This window comes from Propithecus coquereli, unplaced genomic scaffold, assembly GCF_000956105.1.
Source record: "Propithecus coquereli isolate 6110/MARCELLA unplaced genomic scaffold, Pcoq_1.0 Scaffold47, whole genome shotgun sequence".
NCBI lineage: Eukaryota > Metazoa > Chordata > Mammalia > Primates > Indriidae > Propithecus > Propithecus coquereli.
Window position 1 is genome coordinate 1414438 of NW_012150507.1, and position 18509 is coordinate 1432946.

Genomic DNA, 18509 nt, shown 5'->3' on the forward strand with positions numbered 1-18509 from the left:
CTAAGTGAAAGGAAAACAATTAGAAAAATTTGTCAAGCTATTAATCCAAAAGGTTCTGCTTTAATTTTTTTTCCATGACGAAAGGGGAGAACTATTTGAATGTAGGCAGTTTCCAATTTTATAAATATATGCAAATAAAACACAATGATAATTTTTGCAATTTTAAAATCTTGAACTAACTTTTCTGCTTAGCAAACTCCACAGTATTTCCCCAGTTGAATTGCTAGTGTATACTTAGGGAATTCAGTAATAGAAAGTCTTGAAAAATAAATGTTATTAAGAAGACAGATCTGCTTGACCGTGATTACATACTGTATTCCAAAGTTAAATATAAATGACTTTGGATTGTCTGTGTCCTATTCCTTTCCCATTAGCCTAAAGAACGTCTTTAATATCTGCAATTCCATGTGGCTTATCATTTATGCAGGATTTTAAAAAATATATATTATGAATTTGCCTATTATGATTAGTATAAAATTACTATAATTTGAAACTAGATAATTGTTAAACCAGTAAAATTTGAAATTGTCATCAGCCTGATTATATGTTAAGTTTGACATGTTTTCATTTGTCATTATTTTAAATGGCAGCAATTGAAGTTTATGCATACTCCACATCAGTTCCTTCTTCTCAGCAGTCCACCAGCCAAAGAATCCAATTTTAGAGCTGCTAAAAAACTCTTTGGAAGCACCTTCGCATTTCAGTGAGTTAATCGCGCTTCACGTTAATGGGGGTATGCTCCACCAGTTTTCCAGACATGCGTGGGAAAGAAAGCATTCTTTGTTAGTAGTTGGTCATTTATGTTCAATAGTCAGCTATATAATCCCTGACTTGGAAACTCTGAACTTACAGAAGGCATCATGACTTATTACAGTGACCACTTTTAAAGATCATTGAATTTCTGGTTTTGCTTTTTCCTTCTCCTCTGTTTCTATAGTGGCTCTCACATTGAAAACTGGCACTCTATCCTGAGGAATGGGCTGGTTGTTGCTTCTAATACACGATTGCAGGTAAATTTCCTGAATGCTTTAACAAGACCTCATTATTCTTCAGTATTGAGGTTCGGTGAGCAATCCTGGTGTTATGTCTTTACTTGCAAAAGGGGAAGCATGTGCGCTTTAAACATTATATGGAGCTTCTAATAAGCACAAGTACATTTTCACAAAGGAACTGAAGCAAAATTGATCTATACACAATGAAAAAAAAAAGAAAGTTGGGTTTTCTAAGAGAAAACAGTAAAAATCACACTTTGACTTAAGTGGAAGAAAATTATTGTGCACAAAGTAAAACCATACAGGCATTCTGTTCCTTAATCCAACATACATTTCTTTAGTGCTGGACCTCACTGTGAATACTTTCAGAGAACAAAATGTAAGAATAAGCAAAGTGGAGATTTGGATACCAAAGAGCCATCTGACACCTGCTTTTCAGCCTACATGACAGTACTTGGAATTATCAGGACATGTGGGTGTTGTCCTCATCTTTATTTATGCCTTTCATCTTGCACATTCCACTTCACTCTCATGCAGCTGAATTTTTCATCTGACAACATAAGGACATCAGGAAACGAGATGCTCAACCCAATCACCTGAGCTAAATCTCACGATACGATAGCATTTGAGGTGATTCAATTAAATACAAATGTCCGTAAATGAGCATTTATTGGATTAGTATTCAGTTCATGCTAATAGGGTGTGAAGGCTCTAGAGCCTAGAGATAATAAGAAAGAATTTTAATTGCTCTAAATAGTTTCTTAGAACTGTTGAAGAGTTTCAGTTAATGAAACTCCTGTAACTTGAATAATTTAGAGGAAGATAAGAATGGATGACAGATAATGTTATATAATGAAAATCTGAATAGGACACTTTGTTTATATACTAACATGTGAGTCTTAGTCAAAATGCCTTGCCGTGTATTTCAACCTCGATTTTGTTTGTAGAATTTTAGATTCATTAAAATAAAAGCTTACTAAGTACTAAGTACTATGTAGTACTTAATGATAAGTGACTCTCTTTATCACTGTAGAGTGGAAAACATTTAGCAAGGATCTTTTTCCTCTAGCTATCATTTTTCATATATGAACTCATTGTGAATTTTAAGCACAAGGATATTAGTACTATTTCAAATTAGACCTTGGAACAGGAGCTCTATCATTTTTCTAAAACTTAATATTCCAACATGAAACTGATTGCCTGCTTTTGTCAAATATTAACATTTAAAACATGGGCTGACCCCTCCTTCTCTCACCTCTTCCCATGTTAGCTCCACGGTGCGATGTATGGAAGTGGAATCTATCTTAGTCCAATGTCAAGCATATCATTTGGCTACTCAGGTAATTCTGTATTTCATTTCTAACTTAAAATTTATTAGGTTTTTTTATTATTATTGTATACTCTAGGCACAGTTTTCTAGTGAATGTCTAAAGCTTATTAGATATATTTGTATTAAATTCATTTGATAAATACCAGAAGCAAAAACAAAGCTCAAATGTCGGGATGAATTTATAATACTTCCCTAATGGAATATACATTTTGTCAATTTAAAAAAATTTATTCTTTTTTATTTTTATATTTCTACATTTATTCCTTCCACAAATAAACATTGGGAATATAGTATGTGCAAAGCAACATGTAAGGCACAGAGAAGTACACATGCATATTATCATTAAGTGTAATTCTATATCATACCAACTTCTTGTCTTTGGATTATGATATTATTCATAAAGAAGTTTTGAACATTATGAAAAAGTTAGAAGTAGAAAAACACTCTCAAAATCACCCTTACTTATTGACATCTTCTTGTTAGTATTTTGGTGAGATCGTGGGAAAAGAATATTTTGTAATAAATTGAGAGCATATGCTGAGGGGGAGAGCCTGGTGGGTTCAAAATGTGGAAAGAAAGATCTTCAGATTGTTAACATTAGTTATCTTTGGGCGGGGGAATTTGTGAAGATTCCTTCTTTGCACCTTTTAAATTTGGAATATTTTACAATGATCAGTATGATTTATATAACACTTAACCTATTCTGTTTAAATATAATTATGTTCATTATAAAGAGATTCAAGCTACACAGAATTTTAAAATTAGCAAATGAATTTTTTTCTCTCTTTTCCTGTTTCAGTATTCAGTGTATTTTCCTTCACCCTTAGTGCTTTTATATCCATACAGCTTCATAAGTAGTTGGTTTTGCTTGTGTGCTCCTGTGTGTGTGTGTGTGTGTGTGTGTGTGTGTGTGTGTGTGTGATTATATAGTCACATTACACAATTTCAGGAGATGTCATTCACATAGTCCCTGGATGGCAAGTCTTAATATCCCCGGGTTTCAGAAAAGGATAGAGAGATCTAATAACTAGGTGAACATTAACCAGGCCTACCTGTCTAATATGTTTACCAAAGTTCATGTTCTTATAGCTGCAGCAAGTTGTTTCTCAGCAATAGGGGAGTAAAACACTTAACACTAGATTGATAATTAGAAATTCTAAAAGAAAACAGCAACGATTTTTTAAAAAGTACAATAAAATGGTGATGGAAAGAAAACTTTTAAAAATTAGAAGGTTGCAAGGTAACAAAAAAGGAAACTGGAATAAAAAATATATAATGAAAAATTAAAAGATAAAGATAATTATTCTAATCACTATTGCTGTGTAACAAACCACCCTAAACTTAGGGTAAAACAACAACTTCATTATGCTCATAGATTCTTTGGGTCAGAAATCTTGGGTACAACCTGGCTAGGTGATTCTTTTGCTTCTTGAAGTATCCACTGAGTGGTACGTGGTTGGTGGATGGGCTGCACTGGCTGGTCTAAGAGAGCCTGACTCACAGGTTCTTTGCCTTGGCGGGAAGGAGCTGGAACTGTCACCCCAAGCTCCAATATGTGGCCTGCCCAATGTGGTGCACCCAGGGTAGTTGGATTTCTTACCTGAGTTTCTCCAGAGTGTGCTAAGAGCATCAGATGGACTTTGTGTGGCTTTTTCTGACCCAGGTTCTGAAGTCGCATGGTGTCAATTCCTACATACACTACTGGTCAAAGCAGTCACGAGCTCGTCCATATTCAAGAGCTGGGGAATTAGACTCTATCTCTTGATGAAAAAATGGCAAGTCTCATTGTAGCAGAGCATATAGGTTGATAAATATTGTTGCAGTGATCTTTAAAAATATGATATGCTAAAATAACACTAAGAAAATAAATACCAGGAAGTATAAAATAATAGAAACAGGAAATGGAATAACATAGTTCAAAGGAGAAAACAATTAAAATCAGACTCTAAATCTTATTAATACAGAACAAAGTAACAAACTAAAAAGCAGTTTAAATAAATAAATACATCCTCGGCATAGATAAGAAAAAGAATAACAAATCATCAAGTACTGTGATTTTCTACTTCTCGTGCTGGTGTATAGACTCCTTAGATGGTTCATGGAAAGGATCGAGGGAAGGTACAAACTATGAATGGATGGAAAATTCTATCTGTGTGCTTTTGTCTGGGGAGAGGGTCCATAGCTTTCATCGAATTCTTGAAGGGCTGTCAGAATCACTGCAGTAAGAAGTAGCTCCTATAGTGGTTTTGAGGGCTGAAAGTGTGGGGTGTTAGAGAGTGGAGAGCGGCCCCACTTCATATGGGAACTGCAGGTCTGAGGTCCCAGGCCTGCTCCACGACCTGGCAGCATCCGCCTCTGCACGTTCTGGGGGAGGCCTGACTCGGAAAGGGGTGGATAAACATACCCTGCAAATTGGGAAACAGGCTTTGCCCCTTCTCATCAGTCCATTTATAGAAATAACAACACAAATCAACAGGGATCTCAACTTTTGGTGTGATAATAGATGAGTACTTTCTAATAGAGTATAGATACAAATCTATCTATTCTGAGACAGATGTATATTTTAGTTCTGTTTTTCTAAAATCTTTCACAATAAGAAATCATGGCATTTACAGAGTAAGCCAAGGCTTATGAATATCACAGACAAAAGAACTTCTATAATTTTTCTTCATTAGAAGAAATGATAAATTCTACGCAGAACTGAGTCTATGTTAATAATTCATGAAGTTAAGTTACAATGTAAATATTTAATAGATTTTTCTGACATTGTTCATATTTCCCACCCTTTATCTTCTCTTTCGCCTAACCAAATATAATAAGAAGAATGAAAATTAGGTTCCCAAAGCCTTTTAAAACCAAGTTTTAAGAATTTTCTAATTATATTAATTTTATGCAAAAGAAGTTCCTATTCCTGCTTTCAATGCAAAGAACAACAGACTGAGATTTCTACTTGCTAAGTCACCTAGGACTTTCAAAACCTGCTTCCTTCCACCTCGAGTGTCCAGGGTACAGCCCATTGTGACTGACTCTGGCCTAATACAGTCAAATCTTTGCCTACAATGAAGCTTTGCACAGTAGATAGATTGTGCTTTGAGCTGCATCAGACAGGTTTGTCCCTAAATTATTATTTTGCTGATGTTTTCAGGGATGAACAAGAAGCAGAAGGTGTCAGCCAAGGACGAGCCAGCTTCAAGCAGTAAAAGCAGCAATTCATCACAGGTGGTGTAGCAACTTGAGTGACTGCTTATGATTAGCCAACTGCAGCCTCATTAGCTAGCAGGACTTCAATACATATTCAGGCTTTTTAAGTCTGCAGAGTTATTTTAAGTAGTCATTACTCATAAATGAATAAAACTCACCCTAAAATGTAATACCTGAATTGCCTCTATTTAGGAATCATTCAACAGATATTTCTTTATCTCCCACTACAACACCAGAGACTCTCCTAGACTTTGGGGTACAGTGATAACCAAAAATACACATATTCCAGTCTTGTTGGAGCCTACATTCTACTGAGGGGATAGAAACAAGTTAAACGTATTTAGATAGGATGCTAGATGATGGTAGGTGTTATGGAGAAAAATAAATAAGGGAAAAGGGATGTTTAATCCTAGAGGATGGAAGAGGAGACTGGGAGGAGTGTTAAGTGGGATTGTCAGGAAGGGATGCTCTGAGAAGGTGACATTTGGGTAAAGACCTATATATGATGAGTGCACAAGCCATGTGGCCCTCTGGGAGAAAGAACATTCTAGGCTGAGAGAAGAATGACCACAGATCCCATGTTATTTCAGAGAAAACAGGTATGTTCTGGGCAAATTAAAAATCCATCTGATGAATAATGTGACTTTAAGTTTAAAAAAAGAAAGTATAGCTAATCTAGTATCTGAAAACAAAAACACCCTAAAATCAGATTTTCTACATGAGATCTTTCTGAACCATCTGTAGCTTAGTAAATGATGTTTGAAATGGGTTGGTTTTGGATAGTTAGATGATCTGGAATAATTGATTTTTAATGTTTGAAAAGATCATGCAAATATAATTTTGTTTACCTTGAAATAAAGAGGCCAGGCTTCCACTAAAAATAAATTTGAGTTCTAATTCTGTGTTGTAAGACTACTGATCTCTAATTTAGCATTTTTTTAGTTCACTCATCTTGAGAGTAATTTAGTAATGATTATGTACGTATATTAAATGATACCATAAAAATAGCTTGATATTAAGAGAGTGCCTACATATTGATGCTAGGCTCATTAGGCTGTGTTTTTCCTGGAGCCATCTTAGTGACTATTATTTTTTGATGATGAACAATTTTTGTACCAGAGTGTCCCATTTTTACTCTAAGTTTTACATTCTTTTGGAATTTAGTCACAGAAAAAAGGACAGCAATCCCAATTTCTGCAAAGCCGTAATTTAAAATGCATAGCCTTATGTGAAGGTAAGTTGAAAGTTTTACAAACTTCATAGTATTAGTTCTCTTTCTTACCTGTGTTTAAGAATACAAGTGTATTTACAGATTGCTTATGGTGGAATAGTGAAAGATTATTGCTTATAGTTATCTTGAAGGGCACAAATGGAAAGTAGGCACAATAGAGATCATAAAGGTTAAAACCAAATTGCAGAGTTGGCGAGAATTCAAATAGTGGTATTGTTTTATTCCTGGTAGGTATTTCAGAATGGTGATTATATCCTTCTGATCAAGTAATGTTTATCTCTTTCACTAATGTGCTACTTTCTTCTTTAAGTTGGTATTTGAATATGTAATACCATTTGAGTATATAATACCAAAAAGATGAACCGGGCATTGAGAAAACAGCCCATTAGGTCTTTCTGTTCCTACACTGAAATTATTCTTCCATTCTGAACATAGATCAGAAAAATTGATAGATGATTTGCAAGATCATATGCTTTTCTTTGTTCTTGCTTTAAAGCTTGTTTTTGGCTAAAAATCCACCTTTTCTTCTTGTGTTAGGAGTTTCAGTAGCCATTGTCAACTGTCTTAAGTTTTCAACACTTGATAGTTATATAGGACACTAAGTTGCTGTCTACATCATTCCCAAGTCAGGACCCCATCAGCTTTTGATAATACTCGAGTGATATCCTTCCTATTGTTACACCAATTTTTATTCAAAACATAAAGTTGTTACATGGCTTTTCATTGTTTTTATTTACATTTCTTGAGAGTTAATAATGCTAAACATTTTTCATATGTTCATTCGTGCGTGTATTTTTGCTTTAGATTTGGAAGAAAAGGGATATAGTAAGTTGGAATAAACTAGGATTCCTTTAGAATGAAATAGTTCTTTAATTTTGTCTTCCACTTACAGTGATCACCTCACCTGACCTGCACAAACATGGAGAGATATGGGTTGTCCCAAATACCGATCATGTCTGCACACGATTCTTTTTTGTGTAAGTGTAAATGCTCAAGTTTGTATGTTACTGTCTTTACAAATGAGATGTAGTAATGACTGCATTATTATTTGGTCACTTTAGCTGCCAAAATAAAACAAACAGGTCATTGAGTTTAATGTCGACTTAATGTTTTTGTTTATTTTCAATAAGGCATAAACACCAAAGTGATAGTTAAATGCTTTTTAACTTAGAAGAACTGAAGAAAAACAACTGTTAACTTAGAACTAAAGAAAACATTCTCTGTCTCTCTAGCCATCTATCTGTGTGTGTATTAATATGTATGGATATGTATGTTGATGTGGCGGGTTTTTGGCATAACTCATAAGAGCTGCATTAAAATATAAAAGGGTAATTTTTCATTCCTAAGTAATGGGTGCAATAGACTGGTCTGATTTTCACCCCACCCTGGTCTCCCGGTCTTTTTCCATTGCTGTTCTCACCTCACCCATGATCTTGTCACAGAAAGGATTTCAGGGAAGTGTTGAGTATATATGTTTTGTACTTTATTTAGTTTTCTAAAAAGAAGCTGAAAAACTGAACTGGCTTGTTTTATAAGTCATGTCAAAATGACTGCATCAAGATTGCTTCAGTATACTGTATATTCATAGTACCCTATGCATTCAGCATTCGATCTGTTGGCTTATTGACAGACTATTCACAGTGGAACTTATGAGCTGCCTACTTTTCTTTTGGATGGTATGAAAACTGTGACTTTCTTATGATACATATTTATTAGCTATAGAGATCTTTCTTAGCAGTAAGTATAGTGGAAAGAGCCCAGCTTTCGCTCAGACAGTTTGAATCCTGGCTGAACAGTAATTAGTAAGGTGGCATTCGCCAAGTTGCATAACCTCTCTAAGCTTCATCAGTAAAATGAAAATCATATTCCTACCTCTATCAGTTAGAATCCTAACAGGAAACAGATGACTCATGAAAATATGATATTTTTATCATCCACAATTAGATTATTTACAGAGGTGTGGTTATAGGCAAACAGAAGGTCCAGTGTAGTAAACTGGATCTATTAGCACCAGAGCTGTTACACATTCCCAGGTTCAAGAGAACAAAAACTGGAAATAGTCTTGCTGGGAATCCCCACTGGCTAAACCCTACCAGGAACTAGAGGGCAGTGGAGCTTATTGACAACTCCTTCCGGGTCAGCCCCCTGGGGCCAAATGAGGAGGACTGGGAAACTCCTGCAGCTGTCTGCATGCAGTACCTTTTAAGGTTATTATGATTAATTTAATGCCGGTCACTACCGAAGGGCTCATTAAATATTTTTTCCCTCTTCTTTCTTGACTATCTTGATTGTTATACACTGTTAGAATATCGGCCCTCCAAAATGAAACCTCTAGAAAAATCACAAAGTTTTTCATTGAATGACCTTGAGATTTTGACAGAAAAGTAACTCCAGAGTTCTTTGCTTAGCCTGTGATCAAATCAGTTAATCTACTCCTTTTCCATCTTGCTAAAATTCAAATCTGTTGGGCTAAATAAACAACCTTAGATATTTAAGTAGATAGTACTATTTCTTTTTTTTTTTATTTTTTTATTTCAGCATATTATGGGGGTACAAATGTTTAGGTTATGTATATTACCTTTGCCCACCCTACCCCCCGAGTCAGAGCTTCAAGCGTGTCCATCCCCCAGATGGTGTTCATCTCACTCATTACATATGTATATACCCATCCCCTCTAGTATTATTTCTTTATAAAAATTATACATAAAACATATCTATAGGAATATGCGTGGGGGGTGCATGTTTAGTGGAGAAAAGGATATCTTTATTTCTTAAGAAAAAACTGAGGAAAAACCATATGAAGAAAAGAGAAGAAAACACTTTTAGTACATGTACACTCAGATACTTTCCAAATAATACAAAGGAAAAAATGATATTAACATAATAATTTTCATTGCTTTATAAACACAAATGAGGTTTCATCTTTTTTCTCTGTACCCTCAGGAGAGAAGAGACTCATTAAGGAAAACTGATAAAATTCAAAACACATCAAAGGGAGAATCCATTCACTAATTAATGTACATTCTAATTACAACTATCAATTTCTTTCTTTATAAAAGACAAAGATCACAGAGTCCTACTAGCGGTGAGCCCCCCTAGTGAGTGGTGACATCCAGGAAAAGGACAAATTGATGAGAATGAAGATCATTCAAAAACTCAATTTCTGTTTTTGCATTTTAATTTTTAATACATTATGTGATCCCTGATGTTAGAAGTTTTGGCTGATGACTAGGATATATGTTAATATGGTTTCCTTTTTTATCTATTATTAGGTGACTATATTAAAAATTAAAATAACTTCCATGCTAATGTGATTTCCAGAGTCAAGATAATAAAACAGTCATTGAGTACCCTAATCACATTTTTTTCCAACAAGTAAACAACATAGAATGAGAGAAAAATTGGGAGGAAATTTTAGGGAACAGACTGGTCTATCAGAAGAAATTGAAAGTAAAATTTAAAGGAGGATATCACCTAGAAAAAAAAAGAGGAAGAGAATGAGAAGTTTGAAAAAATTTTATTGGGAAATTCCAAAATGAATAAACTTAATTAACTATAAATGCTCCAGGCAAAATGTAATAGTTCAGATGTTATGAACAGATCCCAGCCAATTTCTAATGTGTAGAGATTGTTAGTAAGGGTAGATTACATTACTAACCTTGAAACGTGTACAAGGACATTAAGGCCCATATGTAGAAATAAGAAAGCTGTTTTCAAAATGGCAGAAGATCTGAAAGTAGGAATGCATGAAATGCCCATGTTATAACTGCTTGATGAGTATTTGCCTTACAAAAGCCTGCTGATAATCTTAAAATCAATATGTACAAATTGGAACCCATTATTTAAATTCCTTAACCTACTTGTCAACTTCTCCTATCTATGCAGTAATTTTATGCATCAAAGAGACAGGAAACCCTAGCTGTGGTTTTCAGTCTCACCGTATTCATCAGTCCCCAAGTTTATCTTTTCAGTTTTCTCCCATCAATACCTTTACTTCCATAGATATATCATTCTTTCTCCCGAATACATCAAAATGTTACTTGTTCTCCCTGCCTCTAATTTCTTCATCACTTTCAACTTATTTTGTAAAATGCCAGATTTATTAAACATTACCGTAATTTACACTAGTGATATACCTGTTAAATATTCAGAAATTGAAGATAAACCGAAAAAGGAGAAAATTGCCTGCGTTGTCCCCATTTAGAGTTAACTAGGATTAGTCTTTTGTTGTATAGCCTACCTTTCTTTGCATTTAAAATTCTAAAGTCATACTATTTATACTCTATTAATTTCCCTAAAGCAGTGTTTTGATTATTCCTTGCCTATATAGGCTGATAGTTAATAAATAAATACATGGCATTCTGCAACATACTTCAATTACATGTATAAACCACTAATTAAAGGAAATTATCGTCCAAGCTGTTTCGTGTTTTATCTCCCAGGATTGTGCCTCTGCTCCATCAGTCCAAATGACTGGCCTTCTCACCAGCTGGCCTTTAGCCTGTTTTTCAAGGCTGACTCAAACATGGTCTTTTCCATGGTGCCTTCCCTGACCTCACAGTCAGAAATGATATCTGTCTTTACCTGAATTTTCCTTACCCTATCTTTAGACCTCTGAGGCTGCCTTGTTCTACAGTTATTTCTATAACTATTTCTCTCATAGTAAAGAACAGATCCTGCTTGTGTATGGGAATCTCATGATAACGGCTCGTGAGGAAGTACTTAATACACATTGAAACTGTTAACAAAAGACTGGACGGTCTAACTTAATGAAGATATCGTGCTTGGACTATGAAGTAGACAATATACTTATAGCATCAGTTTCTTATAGGAAATTTGGACAAGTGCTGAATATCATTCAGTCCACAATGGATTTCTCTTCTCTATCGCTGATAAAAAACAGTGTCTAGTGTCTGGGTTCCAGATAAAAAAAGACAGAAACAAATTTACGGGTGCCAATCTTAAAACTCTCACAAAAGATGCTATATCAGTTTGAGAATAAATGTAGTCAATATGTTCAAAAGTTTTTATCCATGAAATTTCCTGAAGTACTTAAGGGATTTCCAGACAGCTAATTTCCACTTATTATCTTATTTTCTCTTTAATATTTTTAAGCAAATTGGTTTATCTTTCATTAAAATCTTAGTAATCTTTTTTTTTATTTCAGTATATTACGGGGGTACAAATGTTTAGGTTACGCTTATTGTCTTTGCCCCATCTGAGTCAGAGCTCCAAGTGTGTCCATCTTTTTATACTTCTGGGAATATGAGTAATTTTTGTCTCCTTTTAGATGTTTTCATTTTCCATTCTATTAAAAAACCCAGTCACATGTATCATCTTCTTACTAATATGAATGCTCTATTTCTTTTTTTAATTTTGTTGCTTTCTGGACATAAATAAACTTTACTGTTACATTAGCAACCCAGTGTTTGCAATATGAATAAATAGTTGTGAAGTATTCTGTATATCTTATTGTGTTAATAATAAATATCCTAATGTGACCAGCAACTCACACATCTAAGACTTGCCAGTTTCCCAAATTAAATGGTAGTTTGTCTTTTCTTTACTATTAAATATACTTCATAGTTTAAAGCCACCTGAATGCCTTTGGCCCGTTTTGTCCTTCAACTCACACCGGCTTCCCTGTGGGTTTCACACACACTGGAAAAATGTGCATTTTCTTTAATACTTTAAATCTCTTTCTAGTCCTCATTCTTGCTTTTGCTCTCACTTTTGTTCTACTCTCTCTTTCCTCCCCTGTGTTTTTTCTATTTTAAGGTATTATAGTTTGTTCAAATAATGTGAGTCTTGTCTCTTCTCCATTAACTTCTAGTGCTTTTTAAATGTGATATCTGTGGGAAAGTTATAGTTAGGTAAAGAGATAAGGATTGAAGATAGAGTTTTAGGAATCAGCATGTTGGCGATAGTTAAAACTTGGAAGAGACCGAAGTAATTGACTTCACGTGAGAAGAGAGAAAACTGAGGAGTGAATCATGTATAAAATCATCATTGAAATGATAGGCCAAAGATGAGAATGCAGTGAAAGAGATTGAGAATCTTAGTAACAGGGCACTTACTGCTTGACCTCCTGAGAAAATATTTGTGATTGGGCTGCGTACCATGTATCTCATTCTTTTTCTTAGGATAATGTTTCACCATGGGGTGTCATTTGCATTAAATTGAAATTTTCTAAGTATATCTAAAAGAGCATACTTGTGTAAGAATTAACCGAATTGACAGACAGCCGTGGATCATTTAGTTAAGAGTTTAGACTTGGTATAAATGCAATTATTACTTGGTGTTTAAGCATGGATTATGTAAGGAGTTAAGTTCTCATTGCTATGTCTCATCTGTTTCATTTTCCTATAGTGCACTATTTCAGGAAAAGATAGTGGCTAGTATTAATCTTTGAGACACTGTACTGACACCCCTGGTTTTCTGTTTTCAAGTAATTACCACTTCTCTTAGGCTTCTGTCTTTAAGCCATTTTTATGAAGTAAAATTAATTCATCACCTGTTCCCCTCTGAATATGATCATGAAAGTTTGAAAATTCATTCTTGGGAAATTCTTATTGCCCAAGTAAGTTCATTCGAGGATGTGAATTATCATCTAAAATGTAATTATTTCTTTCCAAAGAGCTTAGTAATTGCTGTCCTTTCATACTATATTTTCACTTCTACTGCTAAGCTAAACTTAGCAGTCTTGCATTCTTATGTGACGTACCAACATAAATAAGAATATGTTACAGTCAGACTAAATAGAGCAACCAGTGATAAGAAAAAAGTGCAGCACTGATTAGAGCTGAATAATCATTAGAAGGCAGGCATGGCAAAGAAGCCGTGTTAGACAGTGAAGCGAGTGCCAACAATCAGAAAATAAATAAATGATTGAAGTAAGAGTTACGAAGTCCAGAACCCAAGGAACGTGAAGTTGAAGCTGTTATATTCTGTCGCATTAGGCTTCATGGCAACTGCTGTGGGAAATGCTTGCAAGGTCAAAGACATGTGGGTGCTTCCTGCAAGTCAGGCAGTGCTTTATGTGGGGTACACAAATTAAAATGGAAAGGAGGGGCAAATTAAGGCATGATGTAGTGTAACGGGCTATTCTTTGTTTAGTAATGACAGCACATTATTAAATACAACTGAAAAATAACTATATCCTTTGCTTTGGATTCCCTCGGGCTGCATTTTAGGTATCCAATGGCATTTCTAAGCTGTTTTAAATGCTGCCATCTTGTTAAATGTTTTTATGTTTTTGTGTTTTGTATTTTAGCTATGAAGATGGCCAAGTGGGAGATGCAAATATTAATACACAAGAAGGAGGCATTCACAAAGAGATCCTCCGAGTAATTGGTAATCAAACTGCTACTGGTTAAAGGACCACCATTTAATTAACGTGATTTGAAAGCCTTCCTCGGGTTCAAAGCTGGATTTTGAACTGAAGAAGATGATAAAATAACTTATTGTTATTATCAACAAATTTAACCCTTTGAATACTGATTTTTTTTCTTAGTATTTCTAAGTATCTCATTAAATACCTAAAATGGTATAAAATTTATCAATTGTAGGGTTATGGAATCTAGTAATAAAATTAAAACAGCACTTAAACTGCAGTTTGGGTTGCTCATACAATAAACAGATTGAAAAAACAGTTTTGTGCTGATATTTTTATATTAAACTCTTTAATTGGACATTTGGTACTATATGCCGACATTTTAGGTTACTGAAATATAATTGAGAACATTTTATAATGGCATCTAAATCTATCAGATACTTTGCAATAAGTATAATGTTTGCATATTCTGATGCGCTATATAATTAGTGGTATGAACCTTTGAATATCTTGGGAGGTATGTTCCCTGGTCTCTTATTTTTCTTTATACAAAAACAGTTAGGTCTTAGAAGCAGTGCTTTGCCCAAAAGTATGTAATATACATATCTATAGATTCATGCATCAAAATGTGTGCTTGTGAATATACTTGTATATATTCACATGTATGTATTTTGACAACAGAGATGGCTTAGCATCACAACTCTATCCTCATTCAATGAAAGAAGATAATAAAGTAAGCAGTAAATTTGAACTTAAAGCAAGATGTGAGCCAAATTTACCACCATTCATTCATGGATAATGTTTGCAGACAATTTTTCTGTTTGTCTAAAGAAATTCAACTCTTTTAAAATGCTATCTAAAAGTCATAATTTGGGGAACATAGATGCCCCTGGTAGACTGAATCTGTGTTCAAATGATCATATATTTCAAAGAAGGGCCTCAGAACTTAAAGAAACAGTATATATTTTTTATTTACTACAATGGAACATTTTAAAAATTTATTTATACCACACCAGCATTTTTATATTTGTTCATCTAGTACCTCTGCTTATTTTTTTTTCATATTGAGAAAGAACATAAACTTTGAAGCTTCTTTTATATTAAAAGAATACAAATAAGTTTCTAGAGAACAATAACACCAGCTCTCAGCATTTTCTTTTCAAGAGTCATATGCTCATCAAAATCATTTCTATTTCTCTGAGTCCTAGAGTTCTTATTCATTTCAAGTTTTAATTGACAGTGTTTATTTTCCCACACGATGTCTTTGGAATAAGGCCATTCATGAAAGCAGTTTAATTAGTGAGTCTGCCACTCTATTCAGACCCTGAATCAAGGCTCGTATCTGATTTTAATTTATGTAGAAAAAAATAAAAATGTATAGTCATTTGCAAGTATAATGTGATAATTTCTGTGTTTATTTCCTTTGTCTGGCATAAAAGGTCAGAAAAAAGGTCATACACATTGTTAAGGGTTGCAGTTTAGAAAGTATTTACTGATCATTTGTTTTGGTAGTTTGTACATAATTGATGTGCCACTTATTTCTGCAAAAATAGGCTTGAAGTGGTTGAGATATTAATCATTTTGATAGTATCTACTTAATACGTTGGTCTGTTTTGACTTGTGCCTCTGAACTCAGGGCTAGACTGAGGAATATGTTATCATGTTAGGGCCAAGATATAATACCCTATTTAGTGTTTTGTGACTTGGTGTGGAACGAGAGGACCACTTGCTTCTTTCTGCCAAGACACCCCAGGTCTGCCAAATCCCTTTAACTATATTTTTAAAAAATTTTTAAGTAACAAATTACTTTTTTCAATTTAATTTTGTGGGGCATTGTATATGTGACATAAACGTGAAGACCTAATGCCAGGATTTGTGACTAGGGATCTTGGAACCCCACCTGTTTGGCCACTAGGACCACTGAGGCACCTCCAAAAAAACTCTGCAGAATGCCCCAAGCATAATTTTAAAGCCACTGACCCTGATCCATTATGGCTTTACTTAACAGCTGAGTGATCTGTAAGGAATATTTAGAATCTGAACTGGAAGGATAATTTGTAGGACTCAAGGCAGATTGATTAGGGGAAGAGAAACTGGCATAATTATAACTTCTACTGCCAACTTAAGAATAACAGCAGATTCACCTATCTAAAGAAGGAGAGTAGTTGATAACTCAATACCTACTAAATATTACAAAGCAATAGGCATCTTTTATGATAATAAAATGTCTTCTGATGACAATTAATTGACTTGTTTTACAATGCTGAATGACAGATTTTGTTTCCAAAAATTGTATCAGAACCTTTGTAAGCAAATATTCTAAGGAAAGTCAATCTTTTAATTGAACTTTCTGAAATTAGGGATACTATAATATACTGATGAAGATGCTTATCTGTATTTCTAAAGAATATAATTTCAATTAATACCATTAGTAAATGAATATCATGATTCCAAAAATCTAAGCTGGTCCTTATAATTCAGAAATTTAAACACTGTTATCTTGCTTTGATTCAGTCACCCATTAAAATATTATCTTTTGACTTTTTTTGATGGTTCTAAGCATTTGATATTGCATTGTGTTTTTATAATCATTTGAAATCTGTTCACTGATACTTTGTCATAGTTTTATTAATTATATGGTCATTACTAGTAGATATTAACCCACTGAGCAAAGGCAATCATTTATTTTCATTCTTGAAGTAGGGAAAATGATACCTTAATTTATTAGTTCTGCTTTTTCTTGCATTACTGATTTTGTAAACATTTCACTATGAATAATTTGTCCTCTTTCACTGTATAAAAAAGAGAAGAAAATGAGTGAACATTTAATAAATGAAAAAAGTAATACACAAATAATCTAGTGCTGTAGAATGCATTATGGTAAGGCGCTTTGAGTGCACTATGTTGGAATGAATTTTATGTTTGTTGCTCAGTAAATCTCAGTCATATGTTGAATTTGAGGATGGTTTTTCAATTTAAAATTTAATTTTGAGTGTCACATTTTTAAAGTTACTATCAAATACTATGTAGTATAAGAAACCATCCCAAACTACTCTTAATGCTTTTATAAATGTTTCCCATTGAAAAATCTGAGTTTAGAAAAGAAATTCCTCAATTTTTCTCCCCTTTGCTAAAAGAAAGAAAATCTGTAATATGCAAGTCTACGAATCATTAAATAACTGAAAGAATTTTAGCAGTACTTTATATAATAACAATATTGGAAAAACTATAACTTGCCTTAGGGCATGGGGTTTCAGAAAGTTTTAAGGAAAAACTCATCCTCCTTGTTAACGAGTCTGGATGACTTCATCAGATAGTAACTTAATATGCCATAAAATGCCACTCAACCTTGGACCATCTAAATAAATACGGATTTCATCGTGGCATTTGAAGCACATTTTAAAAACATTACAATGTCTATTGTCCTGTTGAATTCTTCATTGTAACACTACCTCAAGACAAATGATAGACTGTTTGTTAAGGTAAATTGGGTTTCTAGTGTAAGGAAAAAATAAAATTTTACAAGCAGAAGTCATCAAATAATTCAACAATTAAGATCATGGTGGACATAGATATTGTCAGTTACTTTTGGACAATGCAGTAACATGGATATTTCAGTCACTGGTGATGAATGACATAGTTAACACCCAATGAGTTACTTGAAAGGATTTCAAGTTACAAAATTTGAAATTAATTAGTTTATTTTGATATCGGTTTTCTACATGGGCCAATTTTATGTCCATTCACTTAAAGCCACAATCGACCACTCTAGAGAGTTAAACAATTAAAATACCCAACTGCTATGCCAAAATGGCAGACTGAATATTCAAGTACTTTGGCATTTAATGCCTGCTAAATTTTTTTCAGATTATATATAGATTTGACGTATATTATTACCTAGTAAATTTTTCTTGGGAATTTTGTATACACTATGAAATACTAGGATAAGTTTTTGTAGGTCAAAAGAATTTCAAGTAGTTTTTAGACAAAACATATCCATGAGTGTGAAAAAGCTGTGTTGAAGAATAGATTACATTACACATTTACCAGCAAGTCAGTAAAAAATAGTGCTTATTTACATAGTCAATATAATTTAATGTTCTAAAAATAATTTCTTCAATCTGCCCAATATTTAATGTATCATTTGAGATTTTAAAAAATGCAGCCACTCCTTTATGTAAACATTAAGATATACCTATGTTTCTTTAACTATACAGCCTTCTTTACAATAAATTTCCTGATTTCTGTGCACAGAATAGTATTGCAACCTGCTATTTAGCCTTTGGTGCCTTAGAGTTATTATAAATATTTAACAATATGTACATAATGTAAATATTGCCAAGAGATCACTGAGGCCAAATATTTTCTCTATTCACTTTTTATTGCACTTGCTTTCTATTGCTACTTAAGCCTCTTATATCC

At 33.7% G+C, this 18509-nt stretch overlaps 1 protein-coding gene across 1 annotated transcript in view; it reads left to right on the forward strand.

The window, feature by feature from the left end:
* PARP8 (poly (ADP-ribose) polymerase family, member 8) overlaps positions 1-14262 on the forward strand; it is a 99304-nt gene extending 85042 nt beyond the window's left edge. The window contains exons 15-21 of the mRNA XM_012655261.1: positions 591-703; positions 938-1010; positions 2263-2332; positions 5468-5541; positions 6688-6757; positions 7647-7731; positions 14028-14262. Coding sequence (XP_012510715.1) covers positions 591-703; positions 938-1010; positions 2263-2332; positions 5468-5541; positions 6688-6757; positions 7647-7731; positions 14028-14130 — 588 coding nt within the window. The 3' untranslated portion in view covers positions 14131-14262. The remainder of the gene's footprint in view (positions 1-590; positions 704-937; positions 1011-2262; positions 2333-5467; positions 5542-6687; positions 6758-7646; positions 7732-14027) is intronic.
* The last annotated feature ends 4247 nt before the right edge of the window (positions 14263-18509 follow it).